This window comes from Aulostomus chinensis, chromosome 3, assembly GCF_037954235.1.
Source record: "Aulostomus chinensis isolate RoL2024-O1b breed Wild chromosome 3, RoL_Achi_v1.0, whole genome shotgun sequence".
In the NCBI taxonomy this organism is placed as follows: Eukaryota; Metazoa; Chordata; class Actinopteri; order Syngnathiformes; family Aulostomidae; genus Aulostomus; species Aulostomus chinensis.
This window is the reverse complement of record NC_141322.1, coordinates 577635-597296: the sequence shown is the minus strand read 5'-3', so window position 1 is coordinate 597296 and position 19662 is coordinate 577635. Positions and strand designations below refer to the sequence as shown.

General features: G+C 47.2%; 2 protein-coding genes across 8 annotated transcripts in view; both read left to right on the top strand.

Moving 5' to 3' along the window:
• Nucleotides 1–1046: 1046 nt before the first annotated feature.
• On the top strand, nucleotides 1047–15908 carry LOC147267333 (eukaryotic translation initiation factor 4E type 3-like). The gene is made up of 7 exons (XM_086197261.1): nucleotides 1047–1477; nucleotides 6174–6246; nucleotides 7578–7672; nucleotides 13265–13325; nucleotides 13511–13577; nucleotides 13690–13845; nucleotides 14389–15908. Exons 1-7 carry the CDS (start codon nucleotides 1305–1307, stop codon nucleotides 14433–14435), a joined length of 672 nt encoding a protein of 223 aa, XP_086053387.1. The 5' UTR covers nucleotides 1047–1304; the 3' UTR covers nucleotides 14436–15908.
• Nucleotides 15909–19187: 3279 nt separating this feature from the next.
• foxp1b (forkhead box P1b) overlaps nucleotides 19188–19662 on the top strand; it is a 163207-nt gene continuing 162732 nt past the window's right edge. For 4 of the 7 annotated variants that reach the window (XM_086197244.1, XM_086197234.1, XM_086197166.1 and 1 more), the window contains exon 1: nucleotides 19189–19525. The gene's annotated coding sequence lies outside the window, so the exon portion shown is untranslated. Of the gene's footprint in view, nucleotides 19526–19662 lie in introns of all 7 variants that reach the window. The other 3 variants (XM_086197208.1, XM_086197199.1, XM_086197239.1) reach the window with 1 other exon arrangement.

The window sequence follows — 19662 nt, the reverse complement described above, 5'->3', positions numbered from 1 at the left end:
TTTTTTGATACATGTTCTCATGTCGGAAGGGAGGAGGGAACCCAGTGGATCTGGGGGGCGGTGGGTCACAGTACCAGCTGATGCAGCAGGGCTGGACTCAGCCCAGCATGACCCGTCCACCCGGATCCTGAAACTTCTGCTGCTGGACTCAAAGATCCAGGTGTCAAGAACAGGATGGGACCTGTCAGGGAGACTCCTGGGTGCCTGGATTCTGTCTTTGTTCCCCGGTGGAGGTCCAGTGTGGTTCCAGTGTGAAAGCGACCAATGCTGAAGTGGGTCTGCAGGGATTTTCTGGAATGAGTCTAGTCAATCGGAATCAATCATTTCCTCCTCTCAGTCTCAGCGAGTGTTGTTACTGGTGCTTGTAGAAGCAAAGATGGAAGAAACATTGTACAAATACTTCATTACTATTCTGATTAGTGTTTCAGTGACAGGCTACAGAGGGATCACATGTATGTTCTGAGATCTGTGACCACATGAACCCTGGTTACATTGTCAGAGACGCACCTTGTCTCACTGAACACTTCACTTATGATATTCGGTTTCACTGTGAATATCAGTAAAGTGTACAAAAACAAAAAGGAAAAGTAACACAATGCACTTGTTTGAATACACTGAAAAGCCTGTACTTTACTTAACCTGAGGGATCAGTACTGCCACTTATGCCACAGCCTTTATTTACACACTGAATGTGAATTTCTACCACCTATGACCCGAGGAACAGGGACTGGATCAGAGCTACTGGACAAAGTGAAACAATGACAGTCTCTCATCTGCTGGTGTGGCCTCGCTGCCTGACCGCAGGGTCACGTGATCCGTTTATGAGGTCACTTCTGATGGCGGGCTGGAGAAGCAGCGGAGTGATGCATCTTCCCGCTGTCCTGCTCTCTGACGTCTGTGTCCGATGACGCAGAGACGTCACCGTGCGCTGGGAAGTTCCATTTCGTTCGTCTCGGTGTACTGAATCCCCAGCTTCCGTTTGCTTTAAAGATTCGTTCACTGCGCCGGTGTTGGAGGGGGGTGGGGGTGGGGGGCTCGTTCCGGCCGCCTGCGACCGGACCAGCTCAGAGCTCCACTGAACCGTGAAGTGAACGGCTCGCTTCAGGAAGTGAACTATTCGAAACTTTCAACCAAAAGATTTGTTCTTCTGAATTGTTCGTCCTTCCCCTTCTCTACACTGACGTCATCCATCTGTGGGCGGAAAAAGTGTGTGTCCGTATGAGGAGGCAACGCCGAACCGGGTGTTTTTATTTAGGACGCTGATTCGGGACAACAGAGCAGATCGACCCGTGTAGTGTACGGTCATGGCGGCTCCTGCGGGCCAGACGGAGCTGGAGGGGGACCGGGGCGCCCCGAGCGGCCCGACCGGCAGCATCGACATCGACGCGAAGGAACTGGAGAGGATCACCAAGACCCACAGCGGAGGCCAGACCTCGGCGTTGCCGCTGCACTCACCTTGGACCTTTTGGTTGGACAGGTAGCTCACATGTCTTCCGCCTTGTTATCGAGACCCTGATGAAGATCTGTGTGATTGCAGGCACGGGGCCAGAGCCAAGTGGCCGGGGGCTGTGGGGAAGGGGGACCAGGGGCCAGGGGCCAGAGTAGAACCCCAATTTAGCACATAACCCGCAGCCCGGAAAAGTTCCTCACGGCCGCTGGAGTTCGTCTTATGCTCAGTCGTCAGAGTTTGATGGTTTGTTAGCATCTCAAGTGACTTCACACCGAGAGTTTGCTGTCCCCTCCAACACACACACTCACACACACACGCTCACACACACACACACACACACACACACACACACACACACACACACACACACACACACACACACATACATACATATATGTATGTATGTGTGTGTGTTTTTAAATATATATATTTACATATTTACATATATATACATTTACATATATATACATTTACATATATATATACATATATACATTTACATTTATATACACATATATACATTTACATTTATATACATATATATACATTTACATTTATATACATATATATACATTTACAAATATATACATTTACATAAATATACACATTTACATATATATACACATATATATATTTACATATACATATATACACATATACATATATATTCATATATATACATATATATATACATATATACATATATATATACATATATATTCATATATATACACATATTTACATATATATACATATATGTATATATGTGTGTATATATGTATATATATGTATATATGCGTATATATATGTATATATGTATATCTATGTATATATATATATATATATATATGTGTGTGTATATATATATATGAATATATATGTATGTGTGTATATATATATATATATGAATATATATGTATATGTGTATATATATATATATATGAATATATATGTATATGTGTATATATGTATATGTGTATATATATATATATATATGTGTATATATATATATATATATATATATGAATATATATGTATATGTGTATATATATATATATATATGAATATATATGTATATGTATATATAAACACACTGCCAGTCAAAAGTCTGGACACACCTTCTCATTCAGTGTTTTTCCTTTATTAGGGTCTTCGCCTGGACCCTATTATGTTTGTTTTTACTTCTTTCTGAATCGTAGTTTCATCCTGAAGACATCAAATCTCTGAAGCAGATCAATGGAATCATGCAGCAAAGACAGAATTGTTCAGAACTGTAAACCTGTTTCATATTCCAGCTCCTCAAAGTCGCCTCCCTCTGCTTCGCTGCAGCGCTGCAACCCCTCGTCCTTCTCTCAGGGAGCTTCATGATGTCATCACCTGAAATGGTCCCCCTCTCAGGTTCACCTTGTCAGGGTTCAGTGGTGGAGTTTCCTGCCTTCTTCCTGGCTGGGAGCATCAGTTGAGCTGAGCAGAAGTCAGGCTGCTCCCCAGCTGACAGCTCTGTTTGACCACTGCTAGAATTCATGTCATGGCAGGAACCATCAGCTCAGTAGAGAGGAGCCACGTCCATCAGTGCCCTAAGACCTGAAGGTCACTCAGTCCAGGAAACTGGAAAAACTTTGAATGCGTCCCCGAGTGCAGTCGCAAAAACCATCAAGCGCCACCATGAAACCGGCTCACATGAGGACGGCCCAGGAGAGGAAGACCAAGAGTCTCCTCTGCTGCTGAGGAGGAGTTCATCCCAGTCCCCAGCCTCAGGAACCACCAGTTAACAGCTCCTCAGACTGGAGCCCAGATGAACGCCATCTGATGAGTCCACATTTGAGAGCTTTGGTTCCACCGCCGTGTCTTTGTGGGACACAGAAAAGGTGGAGGGACGTCTTTACATGCATGGTTCCCAGCGTGAAGCATGGAGGAGGAGGTGTGATGGTGGGGGGGGCTTTACTGAACCAACATGGCTGCCACAGCGTCCTGCAGCAACACACCATCCCATCCCGTCTGTGTTTAGTTGGACCGTCATGATGTTTCAGCAGGACGACGACCCAAACACACCTCCAGGCTGTGTGAGGGCTACTTGACCAAGAAGGAGAGTGATGGAGGGCGGCCCAGGTGACCTGGCCTCCAGTCACCTTACCTGAACCCAGTCCAGATGTTTGGGATGAGATGGAGCGCAGAGTGAAGGCCAAAGGGCCAACAAGTGCTCAGCACGTCTGGAACTCCTTCAAGACTGTTGGAGAACCGTTTCAGGTGATGACCTCATGAAGCTCAAGGAGAGAACGCCAAGAGTGAGCATAGCAGGAGTCAGAGGGAGGCTGTTTAGAAGAACCTAGAACGTAGAACCTGTTGGAGTTCTTTCATGATTTGTTGACTACAGAATTGCAGATGTGTTCATTCATAGTTTTGATGCCTTCAGGGAGAACCGACAATGTAAACACTCATGAAAATAAAGAGGAACCAGTAAATGAGGAGGTGAGTCCAAACTTCTGATTGGTAGTGTGTATACACACACACACACCTACTGGTTTAATCTTTTCACAACAACAAACAGGTTTGGTGCAGTTGAGGTTTGGGCTGTTGGAGCCTCAAAGTTTTGAAGCGATTTGCATAAAATCAGTTTTTGTCCCAAACCACGATTTGGTTGTCGTGCTGCATCTCTTGATTTCTCTGTCTGTGTCGAAGAAATCAGTGTGATGATTATAACCCACATGAGCGCGACATCACATGGTTAAAGCGTTATGCTACCTTGAGTGATGTCACAGTTCTCTATTATTGATACCTGGGGAAGTGGACTGTTGTTCATGGTTAGAAGTTACCAGTACTCACAAGGACATTACTGGCAAATTCAAAAATCGAATACTGTTCAAGATAGAAGTCTGGTCCTGGGAAGCCTGTTTGGTTGCTATGCATCAGTTACCAAAGAGTCTCAAACCAGGTTGTTGTGGTGTCAGGGGCTTGTTAGAAAGAAAAATGGCACACATTTACTCTACTGCTATATTTCCTCTGTCCAAAGCTAAAGGAAGATCAGCTTCAGTAGCAACTTTCAGCTGGTGCAACTTTCAAGCAGATGTAGAGAGCAAAATCTGTCTTGAGGTAGAACTTTAGTAGAACTTTAGGTAGAACTTGTCCTCCACGTAGCTTGTGTGTGTTTGAGGGTTCAGAGGTGAAAAAGTCACTTATGAAACTCTGTCTGTTTCAAATTAGTCTCTGTTTGCTCGTTTGCTCCAAAGAATTATTGCAGTCTGTTATAATAACCAGGAGGGAGACACCTGATCGTTGCTCCTGCAACAGTCCCAATACACAGGTGGCAATTATCAATGTATGGTGGAGGCTGTTACTCAGAGGGGTTTCACATCATAATTGGGATCATCTCATGGCCTGTTTTGTTCGCTCACGCTGTTTTTGTTTATTATTCCATGCCTTTTCTCCAGGAAAACAAATAAATAAGCTAAAATAAACTTGTCTTTTTTAATCAGGACAAATTGAATCCCACACATTTCTAATGAAACCTTTCACATACACACCCAAAGTTTGGCCATCACTGGATCTCTCAACTAAGTGGCGAGTGTCCAATTCTGATCTATATGCGCTCCATTAATATGTCAGTCAGAAGCACATTGCCGCCGCTGCCATTTTGAAGAGTTGCTTGTTTTACATTCTTTAACCTCAGTAACACAATTGTTGCACTGCCACCAGACAGAACATCCTTCAGCTACACAAGTAGAATAATCAATAGTAACAACGATTTTTATCACAAACTAGTAAGACAATTATTTTCACAACTACCCATAAATCTTTAGTCCATATAATTCCACATAAATATGAAATTTACAGTTGAAACTCTACTTTCTTTAAGCAGCAAATCCAAATACTGAAGAGTCTGAAACCCACAAATATTTGTTATTTTTATTTAAAAGAATAGATAGAATTATTATTCAAGTATTAAAACAGTTGCTAATCAATTTTATTTTCAATCAACTAATAGATTAATTTCTGCCACTCCAATCATAGATGAATCGTCTTATTGTCATGATTGCAGAATTGCTGTATTGTGATACTGTGATAATGTGATGGCAAGCCCTCTGCCGCTTCTTGGATGTGAGCATCTACCGTAGTTGTACTGTGGGTCTAACTATCATTGCTCGATGTATTGTTTTGTAGTCAAAACACTGAACCCGTCAGACCAACGTGACATTCTGGATGTCATTGGTCTATCAAATACAGGCTGTGAAACAGATGTAGATTTGTGGTCCAGCTGCTTGTCCTCAGTGGCAGCCCCGTGGAGCAGTGGTCCTCACTGTGGCCCCCAGCAAGAAGGTTGTGGGTGGAGCCCCGGCTGCAGCACGGGGTCTTTCTGGGTGAGTCTCCATGTTCTCCCTGTTCCTGCTGGGTTCTCTCTGGTACTCCAGCTTCCTCCACAGTCCAAAGACATCAAGAGGGGACCAGGTTAATCCAGACTCTAAATTGACCGTAGGCGTGGCTGGGAGAGCCAATGGTTGTCTGTCTCTATGTGTTGGCCCTGCCATGGACTGGTGACCTGTCCAGGGGGAAGGCTGCTGGGATAGGCTCCACCCCCACCACCCTCAACAGGAGAAGAGGGGGAACATGGATGGAGGGATGGATGGATGCTTGTCCTCAGGCTTGTCTAGAACATGTAGCAGAGTTCTTGATGGTGTAATTGTCGTACGATTCTGGTCTCTGAAGCAACTCTGGTTTCTTGCTGCAGGTCATTACCGGGCACAACAGCAGCAGAATGTGAATCCAACCTGAAAAAGATCTACACAGTTCAAACTGTTCAGGTGAGTATCATCATCAACAGGTGTGAGTGTCGCTCCCGGTGGTTTCCCTCAACAAAATAAAGGCTAACAGAGGTCAACTTGGCCTAGAGCCTAATTCACTAAGGAGGAGCTTTCGAGGTAGAAAGGGGGGAGCAGGCCTATGTAAGCCTTTCCTATGTAGCTGTTAGGGCTTATGTGAGCCTGTCTTACACATTCCTTGGGACTGATATCAGCCTGTCTCAGGTATTGGTGAGGGCTGATCTAAGTCTGTCTTTTGTAGTGGTTAGGCCTGATGTTAGCTTGTCTCATGTGTTGTTAGAGTTGATATCAGCCTGTCCTATGTATCATTGAGGACAGATGTTAGCCGTTATGTATTGTTTAAGGCAGATGTTAGCATGCTATATATTGGTTAAGGCTGATGTTAGGCTGGACTGCCTCTTTTATACCTTTCCACCATTTTCTCTGGTATGGGAGAAGCTTCACACAGTGGGGCAAACACAGTGTGCTGCTGGTGGCTCTGTATTGGCCTGGGGGGCCCTGGTTTGTGCAGACTCCTAGACAGAAATCTGGCGCCCCTGCTGAGGAGAAAGGACCTGCTGTCTCAGTTGGGGGACCACATTTGGCATCCAAATCTGGAGCTGCTTTGTGGATGCCATCACTCAGGTATGCAGGTCAAAGGGCCTGCCTGTTCCCCTTAAATTCCAGGGTCAATCCACCGGCAGTTTCTCCACATCCTGGGCAGCATTTAGGGGTGTGCCTCTCGGTGGCATTTGTGCGGCTGCTACTTTGGCCTCGCTGTGCACCTTTGTCATCCAGTGTCATGCACTGCCTCTGGCAGTCAGTAAGAATGAAATAAAATTAAAGTTATGTATGTAACTATGATTCTATTGATTGCAGATGACTGCCAGAGTTTTTTTGTCGATCTGAAACTTGGCAAGAAGTCTCAGAAGGGACGAATTTCAGGATGGCAGGATCATTTATATTGTGGCGCTCAGGGCTAGCACCTGTATCATCCTGGGTCATGTGTGACTCTGTTGATATTACAACTCCTCCTGTGTGTGGACATGAGAAGACATGTTTCCTTGTTATGTATTGCCTCTGGAAGGCGTCTAGTACACATAATACACATAGAACTGTGGTTTCATGCATAACTTTCAATGTACACCATTAATGTTGAGTAACAAAGTGAAAAAGGCTGGAAAAAACTACCTTTTGGTGTGTGTGTGTGTGCGCACTCCTTCACTGCCAAAAATGTTAAGCGTAAGCCATTGAGTTGATAACTTTAAGGTGATTACGACTTTTTAAGAAGAGCAACTTTGTCAAACACTTCAGGAAAATGTGTGTGTTCGCAGCTTTTCTGGAGTGTTTACAACAACATCCCTCCAGTTCCAGCGCTGCCGCTGAGGTGTAGCTACCATCTGATGAGAGGAGAGCGGAGGCCCCTGTGGTGAGTCACTACTACTGCTGCTATTACTACTACAATTACTAATAATAGTACTACTGCTCCTGCTATTATTACTACTACACAGTTCCTACTACTAGGAAGACTCCTGCTATTATGACTACTACTACTACTGTTATTACTAGTATTATTATCACTACTACTGGCCAGCTCAGAAGTAGAGTGGTCATCTAGCAACGGAAGGGTCACTGGTTTGATCCCCACTTCCCCCAGTGACCATGTCCAAGTGTCCTTGAGCAAGATACTGAACCCCTAATTGCTCCTGATGAGCAGTTTGGTGCCTTGCATGGCATCTTCACATCTTTGTGTGTGTGTGTGTGTATGTGTGTGTGTGTGTGTGTGTGTGTGTGTGTGCGTGTGTATGTGTGTGTGTGTGTGTGTGTGTGTAACAACACTGTAAAATGCTTTGAGTGCTGCTAAGGTAGAAAGGGCATCGTCTTCGTCGTCCTCCACTTATCCGGGTCACAGGTGCAGCAGCCTCAGCAAGGAAGCCCAGACTGTCCTCTCCCAGCCACTTCCACCAGCTCTTCTGGGGAATCCCAAGGTTTTCCCAGGCCAGCCAAGAGAAATAATCCCTCCAGCGTGTCCTGGGTCAGCCCCGAGGCCTCCTACCGGTCGGACATGCTTGGAGAACCTCCAGAGTGAGCCATCCTGAAGGCATGTCCTCACCAGATGCCTGAACCACCTCCACTGACTCCTCTACATGGAGGAGCAGCAGCTCTACTCTGAGTCCCTCCTGAAGGACTGAGCTTCTCACCCTGTCTCTAAGGGAGAGCCCAGCCTCCCTGAGGAGGAAACTCATTTCGGTTGCTTGTATTTGTGATCTTGTTCTTTCGGTCATTACCCAGAGCTCATGACCACAGGTGAGGGTTGGAAAGTAGATTGACGGGGAAATCGAGAACTTTGCCTTTTGGCTATGCTCCCTCTTCACCACAACAAACATTAGCACCCGCATCACTGTGGATGCTGCCCCAATCCGCCTGTCAATCTCCCGCTCCATCCTACCCTCACTTGGAACAAGATCCCGTGATACTTAAACTCTTCCATCTGAGGCAGGACCTCCCCTGACCTGTAGTGGACAGGCCACCCTTTTGCGGCTGAGGACCATGGCCTCCGACTTGGAGGTGCAGATTCTCATCCCTGTCGCTTCACATTTGGCTGTGAACTGTCCCAGCAAGAGAGCTGGGGGTCATGGCTTGATTGAGCTAAGAGGACCACGTCATCTGCAAAAAGCAGAGACGACATCCTCTCACCACAAACTCAACCCCCTCCACCACCCAGCTGCACCTAGAAATTCTGTCCATAAAGTTATGCACAGAACTGGTGACAAAGTCCAACCCTCACCGGGAAGAAGTCCGACTTACTACCAGTAACGCGAACCAGGCTCTCACTCCTCCGGTAGAGACAGAATGGCCCTTTATAAGGGGCCATCCACCCCATACTCCTTGAGTACCTCCCACAGGGTGCTCCCGGGAACACGGTCATAAGCCTTCTCCAAATCAACAAAGCATATTTGGACTGGTTGGGCAAACTCCCATGCCCCCTCCAGCACCCTATCAAGGGTGAAGAGCTGATCCACGGTTCCATGGCTGGGACGAAAACCACATTGATCCTCCTCAATCTGAGGTTTGACTGTTGCCCTGACCCTCCTCTCCAGTGCCTTGGTGGAGGCCTTTCCAGGGAGGCTGAGGAATGTGATCCCTCGATAGTTTAACACACCTTCCGGTCCCCTTTCTTAAAGATGGGGACCACCACCCGGTCTCCCACTCCAAAGACACTGCCCCTGATGTCCATGCAATGTTGCAGAGAACTCACACAGAAGTCCAATAACTGCACACCACTTGTGTCCCCAGTGGGGGCACCATCCAGCACCCTTCCCAGGGACTCCAAAAAGGGTGGGTACTCTGAACTGCTGTTTCGGCGCATAAGTGCAGACAACAGTTAGGACCCGTTCCCCGACCTGAAGTCACAGGGTAGTCTGGGGGATCTCAAAAAGCCCACCTCTGGCCCTCCGCCTCTCACCTGTAGCAATTCCAGCAAAGTAGAGAATCCAACCCCCCTTAAGGACTCTGGTTCCAAACCTGATGCTGTGTGGTGAGGTGAGGCCGACAATATCTAGCCTGTAACGCTCAACCACTTCCACAAGCTCCGGCTCCTTCCCCGCCAGAGAGGTGACATTCCATGTCCCAAAAGCCAGCTTCCAAGTCTGGGGATTAGACAGCCAAGGCCCCTGACTTGGTCTGCTGGCCAAACCACGCTGCACCGGACCCTTCCGGTTCCTCCCGCGGGTGGTAAATCCATGGGGGGATGAGACCATGTAACCTTTTCAGGCTAAGGCCCAACTACCAGTCACTTGCACATGGGCCCCTATCCCGGGCCTGGCTCCAGGGCGGGCCCCAGTAACCCTCCGAGCTGGGTACACAGACTACTTGTCCTTCTTCCCATGAAGGGTCTTTTGAACCATTCTTTGTCTGGCCCTTCGCCTAATACCTGTTGTCCTTGGGTGACCCTACCAGGGGCAAAATGCCCCCGACAGCATAGCTCCTAGGGTCCTTATGGCATTCAAACTCCTCCACCACGGTTTCAGGGGGAGTGGAAGAAAGGCGCTATGTGAAAAAGAGTCCATTTACTGCTACTAATACTATACTACTGCTATTATTGCTACTACAGATATTTTGCTGGTCAAGTCAAGTCAGTTGTGTTTGCATGGCGCGAAATCACAAGAAAAGTTATCTCATGACACATAACAAGTAGAGCAGGTCCAGCACCTCCCTCCCTCAATGAACCTCCACCCAACAATTCTCCATCAGCAAGCACATCCTGTAACAGCAGCCACCAGAACCTTCCTGAGGGTGGAGCAGATCCAGGATCAGTGGGGACGGAGAGAGAGCAGGAGAGCAGGACAGAGACAAAGACAGAGAATGGAGGAAGACAGAGAGACAGAAGGAGAGAGAGGGACAGAGATAAAGAGAGAGAGAAAGGAGGAGAGACTGATGGACAGAGACAAAGACAGAGAATGGAGGAGGACAGAGAGACAGAAGGAAAGAGAGGGACAGAGATAAAGAGAGAGAGAAAGGAGGAGAGACTGATGGACAGACGGGGACGTGAGCAGGTGGAGCTACAGGTGGCAGCTGGAGCCTCTTCAGGTCTGGAGCCTCCTCCAGCAGCACCAGGATCTGGGATGAGGGGAGAAGAAGACCAGCTAGTAACACGTATGAGGACAGGAGGAGGAGAGAGAAGCCCAGTGCATCATGGGAGATCCCCAGCAGTCTGAGCCTATAGCTGCAGATCTAAGTGCCAGCCTAAGCAGTCCTGACTATAAGCCTGATCAACAAGGAAGGTCTTAAGTCTGCTCTTAAACCTTGAGAGGGGGTCTGGGTCCTGGACTGAAACTGGGAGACGGTTCCACAGGAGGGGAGCCTGATAGCTGAAGGCTCTGGCTCCCATTCTACTGTTAGAACTCTAGGAACCAGCAGGAACCCTGCATCCTGGGAGTGAAGGGTTCTAGCTGGATCATAGGGGACTAGGAGCTCTGTCAGGGATGAAGGAGCCTGACTGTTGAGGACTTTGATGGTAGAAGAAGAATTTGAAATTCTGTTCTGAGTCTGACAGGGAGCCATGCAGAGAAGCAGTCCAGGGGAAACCTGGTCTCTGCTACCAGTTCTAGTCAACGCGGGCAGCAGCGTTCTGGACCAGCTGGAGAGTCTTTAGGGACTTAGTAGTCCAGCCTGGTAGGAGGGAGGTGCAGTAATCCAGCCTGGAAGTGACAAAAGCAGGGACTAGTTTTTCTGCATCTTCTTGAGCCAGGATGTGTCTGATCTTAGCGATGTTACGTAGATGGAAGAAGGCGTCCTGGAGATTTGTTGAATGTGGGAGTTAAAGGGTCCTGGTCAAAGAGAACTCCTAGGTTCCTACGGTGGTGCTGGGGGCCAGGGTGGTGCCATCCAGGGTACCTGTCTCATCAGATCAGGTGGTCCTCAGGTGTTTGGGCCCAGCACAAGAACTTCAGTTTATCAGAGTTAAATAAAGGAAACGATGGTCCTCCATGTTTCCTGTCCTTCAGACAGGCCTCCAGTTCAGTCAGCTGGTTTGTTCCATGTGGATCATTGATGAGTTCAGCTGTGTGTCGTCTGCATAGCAGTGAACATTCATGGAGTGTTTCCTGATCATGTGACCTAGAGGAAGCAGGTACAGGGTGAAGAGGACTGGTCCAAGCACAGAGCCTTGCGGAACACCAGAATTGACTGTAGTGGTCTCAGAGGAACCATCATTAACTAACTGCCTCAGGTGTAGGAGTTTAAGTATCTTGGTGTCTTGTTCAAGAGTGAGGATAGGACATAACTGGAGATTGACAGGCGGATTGGGGCAACAACCGCGGTGGTGTTGTGGTGCTAAACCGGTCCATTGTAGTAAAGAGGGAGCTTAGCCAATAGCCGAGGCTCTCGATTTACCAGTCAATCTACGTTCCACCCCTCACCTGTGGTCATGAGCTCTGGGTAATGACCAAAAGAACAAGATCCTGAATACAAGCAGCCAAAATGAGTTTCCTCCTCAGGGAGGCTGGACTCTCCCTTAGAGACAGGGTGAGAAGCTCAGTCCTTCAGGAGGGACTCAGAGTAGAGCTGCTGCTCCTCCATGTAGAGGAGTCAGTGGAGGTGGTTCAGGCATCTGGTGAGGACGCCTTCTGGACGGCTCACTCGGGTGGTTCTCCAAGCATGTCCGACTGGTAGGAGGCCTCGGGGCCGACCCAGGACACGCTGGAGGGATTATTTCTCAGCTGGCCTGGGAACGCCTCAGGATTCCCCCGGAAGAGCTGGTGGAAGTGGCTGGGAGAGGACAGTCTGGGCTTCCTTGCTGAGGCTGCTGCCCCCGCAACCTGGACCAACCGAATAAAGTGGTAGACAATGACGAGGACAACGACGACGACATGATTAACTAGTACCAGCTGAGATGGACCTTGTAAATATGACCTAAACCAGTTTAGTGTGGTTCCTTTAATGCCAGTGACAGGTTACGGTCTCTTTAGTTGGATGTGATGGTCAATGGTATGCTACTACTACTATTACTGCTAATACAACTAACAGTATTTCTACTACCAGGGCGAAGACCCTATTATGTTTGTTTTAACTTCTACTTGTACTACTGCCACTGCTATGACTACTTGTACAATGACTATCATTACTACTACAACTTCTACAGGTATTACAACTTCTACTACTGTAACTATTTCCTCTACTTCTGCTACTACTATTACTACTATGACTGGTATTACTATTACTAATGTCACTGCTCCAATTGCTCTTACTTGTGTTACTATTACGACTAAAACTATGACTACTTCTTCCACATATACTACTAATATTACTATTACATTGGTGGCCTTGTTAACATACCCACCTGTTCCAGCTGTTCACATCAGGACTGGAGCAGAACCATCGCTGCATCTGTCCATCTTGAATATTATCACCTAAAAAAAGATGTCATCCTTGTCTTTATGTGTCTGTTTTTTACGTTGAGCACATATGTACTGAGGCGTGATTGCAGTACATTTACTTTTGTGTCTTCTATGCTTAATAGGGAAGAAGAAAGCAATGCAAAAGGAGGAGTGTGGAAGATGAAAGTACCAAAAGAAAGTACTGTAGGTGTTGTGCTCTGTTAAGCTTTTGAAGTAATATAGTATATTCCTGTATATGAACATGCTTGGCTTTCTCATTATAGCAATAATTCACTGACTAAAATATTATACTGTTCTGCATTATGCACTTATTAAGGAATTATTGGTGAATGTAATGAACAGAATGACTAGTTCACTTCTGGTTTCAGGCTGCAGTTTGGAAGGAATTGTTACTGGCAACTATTGGGGAGCAATTCGCAGATTACTGTGCTTCAGGTACCGCTGCTTCGCCTTCTCCTTCGCCTTCTCCTTCGCCTGTGCTGGTACTGATGGATGCTGGTTGTTTGCTGCTGTCATTGTCAGCTCTGTTTTGTTGGTCTCTCCTTAGACGACGAGGTGGTTGGTGTCAGCGTTAGCGTCCGAGATCGAGAAGATGTTGTACAGGTGTGGAACCGAGACGCTTCTCTGGCTAACGAAGCCAGTATCTTGGGGAAAATCTATGAGCTTCTCCCGTACATATCTTTTAAAGCTGTTTTTTATAAGTGTAAGTATGCAATGTTTTTGTTTTTATCTGCGTTAAAAACTATTGCCTGCAAAGAAAAGACTTGTTAGTGGCTGAGTGCCAGCTACTAGCGTAGTGAAGCAGGTAACATTCGTTACTGAACAGCAAGGTTCATGTTGGTTCAAATGCTGCGGAGATGAGGAGGGTGGCAGTTTTTGACTCAGTTAACATTTAGCGCTCAATGTCTGTGGAGGAGTTCGGAGATGTTTGATTGATTGTCTTGGCTGCATAAAGAGAAGACAATTTGTGTGGAATGAATGAATGAATGAATAAATAAAATATTTAATAAAAATAAATAAATAATGTGTGTGTGTGTATACACACACATATATATGTATATATACATACATACATATATGTATATACACATGTATATACGTATGTATGTATATTTACATATATATGTGTATATATATGTATGTGTGTATATATATATATTTACATACATCACACACACATATATGTGTGTTTGTGTGTGTGTCCTGTATATGAAAGGGTCAATAACCCCATTCAATCCTCTTTCAGCTCACATGGAACATCACGCCTTCGAGGGAGGACGTTCAAGACATTAGATGATGCACTTTTGTTACCTGAACTCTGTACCTGCCTTGAAAGGTGTTGTCCACAAACTAATCAAGAATATTATTTTGTTTTCAGAAATGAAATTGTATCAATATATTTTTATAGCTCTTACTGACTGATGCCTTGTTTCATGTGAACCTCTGGAGCCTTCAGAGAATGTGTATCCAGCGTAAATCTCATCCGTTCATGTTGGTGTTGGCCTCCTCCTCTGCTGCACCGCCGTGGTCCTGCTCTCTGCTTGACCCTTGACCCTCATAGCTTATTTCTAGGATCCAAGTCACAGCTTCCTTCTCCACTAGATTTTAGCCGTTTAAGATTTTTGATATTTCATTCATATTTAAATCGTTTGCTTCTCAAGTGCCAACGTAAGTTTCTGTCCAAGTTGTGGTTGTAAAAACCTTGGGATGCAGGACGGAGGTGGATGAAGCAGACATGTAGGGGTGAATCCTGAGACCAACCAACTCACAGAAATGCATGCCAACAACTGTCACGCACAATTTAAACTCCTCAGTGAGTGGAACTGTGATTGATTCTTTGATTGAACAACAAAAAACATGACTGCTGAATAAAACCCCAAACACAAGAATCGTAGAATGTCAGTCGTGATCTAATGATCAGTCCATCTGATTGGAACATGCAGTGAAATGGTCGGTATGAATTACCTCCGATATGACCACATTATTCCTGTTGACTCCCACATACTCACGTGGAGTCTGTGAAAACTTTCTTCACTTTCCTGAACCCCACTTTCCATGAAAAGTTTCAGAAAGTTTCTGGGAAACTTTCCACCCCTGCAGCCCTAATCTGAATGGCTTCCAAGGACAGAGTGAAAGCCCCGTGTGGTTTGTTGAATCTTCAACAAATACAAAATGTCCAAAAATACAATACTGCAATACTGGGAAATACTGCAGCACATTACTCCTAACCAGTAAAGTGATATCATATTCATCCATTTTCCAGCACTGTGTGTGTGTGTGTGTGTGTGTGTGTGTGTGTGTGTGTGTGTGTGTGTGTGTGAAGAGAAACTTGGTGGTGCTGCCTCTCAGTACTTGTTTGTACTTGTTCCCCACACCAGTAAATCTAGTTTTCTCACTGACCTTTGTACTTGTAACTAAAATACACAGAGAGAACTGCAGCCTTTGGTCCTGTCATTGCCATTTGCAGCAGATGCACATTTCAAAGACATGGACAGATGTGGCATTCGGAGACATCTGCTTCTGTCAGAATGTACTCGTAAAGGTGCTATTTGTAAGTTTTGGCCCCTTTGTGATTTGTCAATCAGTCTCGTGACTCACGACTGCTTGATGTCAGTGACGCTACACCAGAAGCCTCTCATACATTTGACGTCCCGCCACATTAATAGTTCACCTTCGGACTGGTTGATGCGCTTGTTAGAAGACAGTACTTCCTTTGTAAACTTGACTTTTGCAGTGGAATTAAGTGAACTAAGCAAATAAAAGGAAATGAGAATATAATTATTGTGATCTGTGTCTGCTGGTGCATGTCAAGTATGTTTTAACACCTCAGTTTTTCACCAACGTTCTCTGGACACTCATTAATCACTGTTAATTAGTTCAGCTGCACATTACAGTCACGCACACTTTTGGCTCGGAGGCCAAACGCTCGCCACATCTCTTCTCTCTAACTGAAGTGATAGCCAGCCATCTTTTGTACATTTCTAGACCTTAAAAGAACGCTGTCTGTTCTATCCTAGTGACCCAGGAAGTCTTGGGTCACTGCTGCAGCTGAACAGGTCACACATCACCTGAGCCATAGTGGTTGGCGCTGTTAGGTCACAGCAGGGAGGCCCTGGGCTCAAGGCCCGACTGTCCCAGGTCCTTTCCTTGTGTTCCCCTCTGTGTGGGTTTATGTTAGGTCCTCTGGTTCCTCCCTCCAGCAAAAACATGTAGCTCAGGTGAATTCTGTGCGTGCTCCTGGCCAAGGTGCTGGAGAAGATCCGGAGTCGGTCCCAAAGTGCACCAGCTGCTACCAGGGACCAACAAGAAGGGACGGAAACATTTTGACGTGGAATCGTGCGTTAATGGGTTACTGACTACCATAACTGTGACCTGGTGATGTGGATGTTAAAAATGACCTTGTTGCTCAATCTCCTTGCCAGGCTGTCAACCAGGACCACATCCAGGTTGAGGTCACAAAGGTTTGAGCAGCTACAGACTTGCATCTGTGATTTACAGTGAAGGGAATGGTTTTAATATTGAATTATTCAGTTAAAAATGCCTGGAATTGCAGCACCATCCCACATCAAGGCAACATCAAAAATCAAAAACCCGCCTCATCCACATTTTCATTTCTGTTGTTCTCTCCTACTTTTAATGTTTAGACTTTCCTTCCTTCCTATTTTGTTTATTTCATTCAAGCAACACGATTCAGTCGCAGTCGTCCGGTGCTGTCAGGCGTCTCCTGCAGACGTTCTCTCTCCCCCTCGTTCCCGGCTGGTGGACGCAGCTCCCCTCAGCAGCAAAGCAAAAACACCATTCATCCCCTTTGGAAATCAAGAGGCGCTCCCATTCATTTGCTTAATTACCTAATTAACAGCAAGCTAATTACTTTGTTGTATGCATGGGTTTGTGTGGAGAGGCCAGCACGTAACTGATAGTGATCCTCAATTAATTTGCAACTACACTTCATCAAGCCGGGCCCTTAATCCACACTACACAGCGCCAGCGTGACTCCGGCAAAACATGCTAATAAATTCAGACGGAGACAGCGAGTCGTTGGGCTGCGCTGAGCCGACACATCCAGTATTGACATGCAGATCAAGCCACTGAGGAACAAGAGAGCTGGATTACGTGCTAGATTGACTTCATAACACTGTTTATACATCTGAATGTTTGTGATTAATTGCAGCAGACAATCACAGTCAAACGCTGGAGAAAGAAGCTGCAGTAATCCTGGATCGCTCACGACTGCCAGCAAGGCAGCAGCACCACCCTGTTATCAATATTAGGGGATGAAAGCAGCTACACACAGAAGATCATACTTCATAAACTGTCATTCTTTACTACACCCGCGCTCAGGATTCAGACAGGACTTCTTGTGATTGGGTGGAAAGGGCCTCCAATTCCAGAATGACCTTTGTCTGAATTATGATAATGAAATGCACATCTGTGGTCAGCACACGTTCCTCCTGAGCAGCAAACTATTTGTGTTGAACGGTGTTGAGGCAAGGGATTATTGACTTATTTGACCTGCCTTCAAATCTCAGGTTCCTGAACCTGAGACAACCAGCTGAGGACATGTTTGAGGTTCCAGAGCAAAGAGACTCTGGTCAACAGACTCCATCTTAGTTCTGACGTGCGGTGAAACATCAACCTGAGAGACGGTGAACAGGTTCCGCCACCTCCCAGCCACGAGTATGTGGCCAGTGTTCCATCAACGGGCCATGCAGGGGAGACTAGAAGCACACCTGTGCACCTGTGACCTTGACCTTTGACCACCAAAATCTCTTCAGTTCATCCGCGAGTCCCCCTGGATGTTTGTGTCATGTCCATCACGTTGGTCCCGTATGGCGAAGGAATCCCTCGTGCCTTCGTGTCCCAGCTGAAAGCTCAGATTCACACGATGGCACAGTTCAGCTGAGTCGTCACAAACAGACGTTCATAGCTGATAATACTTCACCTCTCGTGTACTCATGCAGTATCACCCAGTGGCAGTACCTCAAAGGATCAGATCAGGTCCTCTTAGCAGCGGCAGGGAAGGACAGGAAGTGGATGGAGTCTCAGCTGTCCGAGGAGCACGCCGCTTCAGTCACTCTGTCCTCTGTGGGGTCGTGACCTGTGCTGCACTACGACCAGCACACGCCAGTGACGCCACCGAACACATGTGGAACAGTAGGACGTGGAGGAAGAGTAACAACCACAACGATAAATAAATAACTGGTGAGTGGATCAGCTGCTGCTCCTGTCCGCCGCACACAGGCTGATGGACGCGCTCGCACTCTGATGTCATGTGATGTCTACTGGACCCTCAGGACACAACCGGCCGCCATGATGTGAAGGACTACAATGCTTCTTGACTCGGGAAAAAGGAAAAATGAATTCAACCATAATGTTTCAGCACATGAAAGCTAAAGGAACTGAGACAGACCTCCTGAACAGAGAAGCTCCCCAAACTCCTGGGGGGGCACCGGTCTGGGGACCGTCAGCACTGAGGTGAGAAGCAATGTTCTGAGCTCCCACCAACCACCGCTGTGAGCCTGCAGCCTCTCCAGAGGGGGGCGCTGTCTACCCAGGAACCGGGCCGCGCTGCAGGGTTTGTCCGCGGCGGTTTCCCCGCTGCTACGGCCGGGATGAGGGTTCCAGTCCGGACTGACGCTCTCGCGCCTCAGACACCCGCTTCCTGCTTGGGGGTGGGGGGGGGGGGGGGGGGCGATGATCAGATCCGGGAGCATCCTGCCCGCCGCCCGGGGGGGCCGGAGCCCACACGTTCTCACCGAGGTCACGAGAGCTGTGCCAGCTCAGAACCAGTACCAGCTCAGAACCAGTACCAGCTCAGAACCAGTACCAGCTCAGAACCAGTACCAGCTCGCTGAAACTCCTGTCTGCTAATTAGACATACGTTTCTAACAGCCCCCCCCCCCCCCATTGCACCAGAAGGACCCACTAAGTACCACATCTGGGTTCTACCGCGGTTACGTGAGGACCTGCTATCAGCCTTGTTTACCCAGCAGGTGGATATGACGTCACGGACCTGGAACATCTAAACAACAACATCCAAATCCGCGATTCTTCCTTTTTTCTCTTCTTCGCTTCTCAGCTGTTAAAATCTGACGCGAGCGCTCAGCTCGGAGCTCGCGCGCCGGGGGAGCCAGGCGGGACCGGCGGTTCTCCGTTTCCTGCTTGACGCCGCGGTGAGAGCAGCAGCTCCCCGAGTTACTGAGTTAGTTAGTTAGTTAGTTGATTAGTTAGTTGGTGAGTGAGTGAGTGAGTTGTTGTTGGTTAGTTCGCGCCCTGCTCGCCACCCCAGCGGCCCCAGCGGAGGCGGGCGGAGTGATACTGTTGGTGTTTACGGTGAGAGTTGTCGCGGTACTCGAGCCCCGCGTGCCGTCCGCCGCTGCCCGGTAAGTTCCTCCTGCTCTTGTTTTTGTCTGCTGGGACCGCGAGTGTCCGCGGCTCCACCGGTGAGCGCTAACAAACACCTGCGGCTGCAGTCAGCGGCAGGTTCGCCTCCCGGTGTGCCGCTGGTAACTTTGACCGA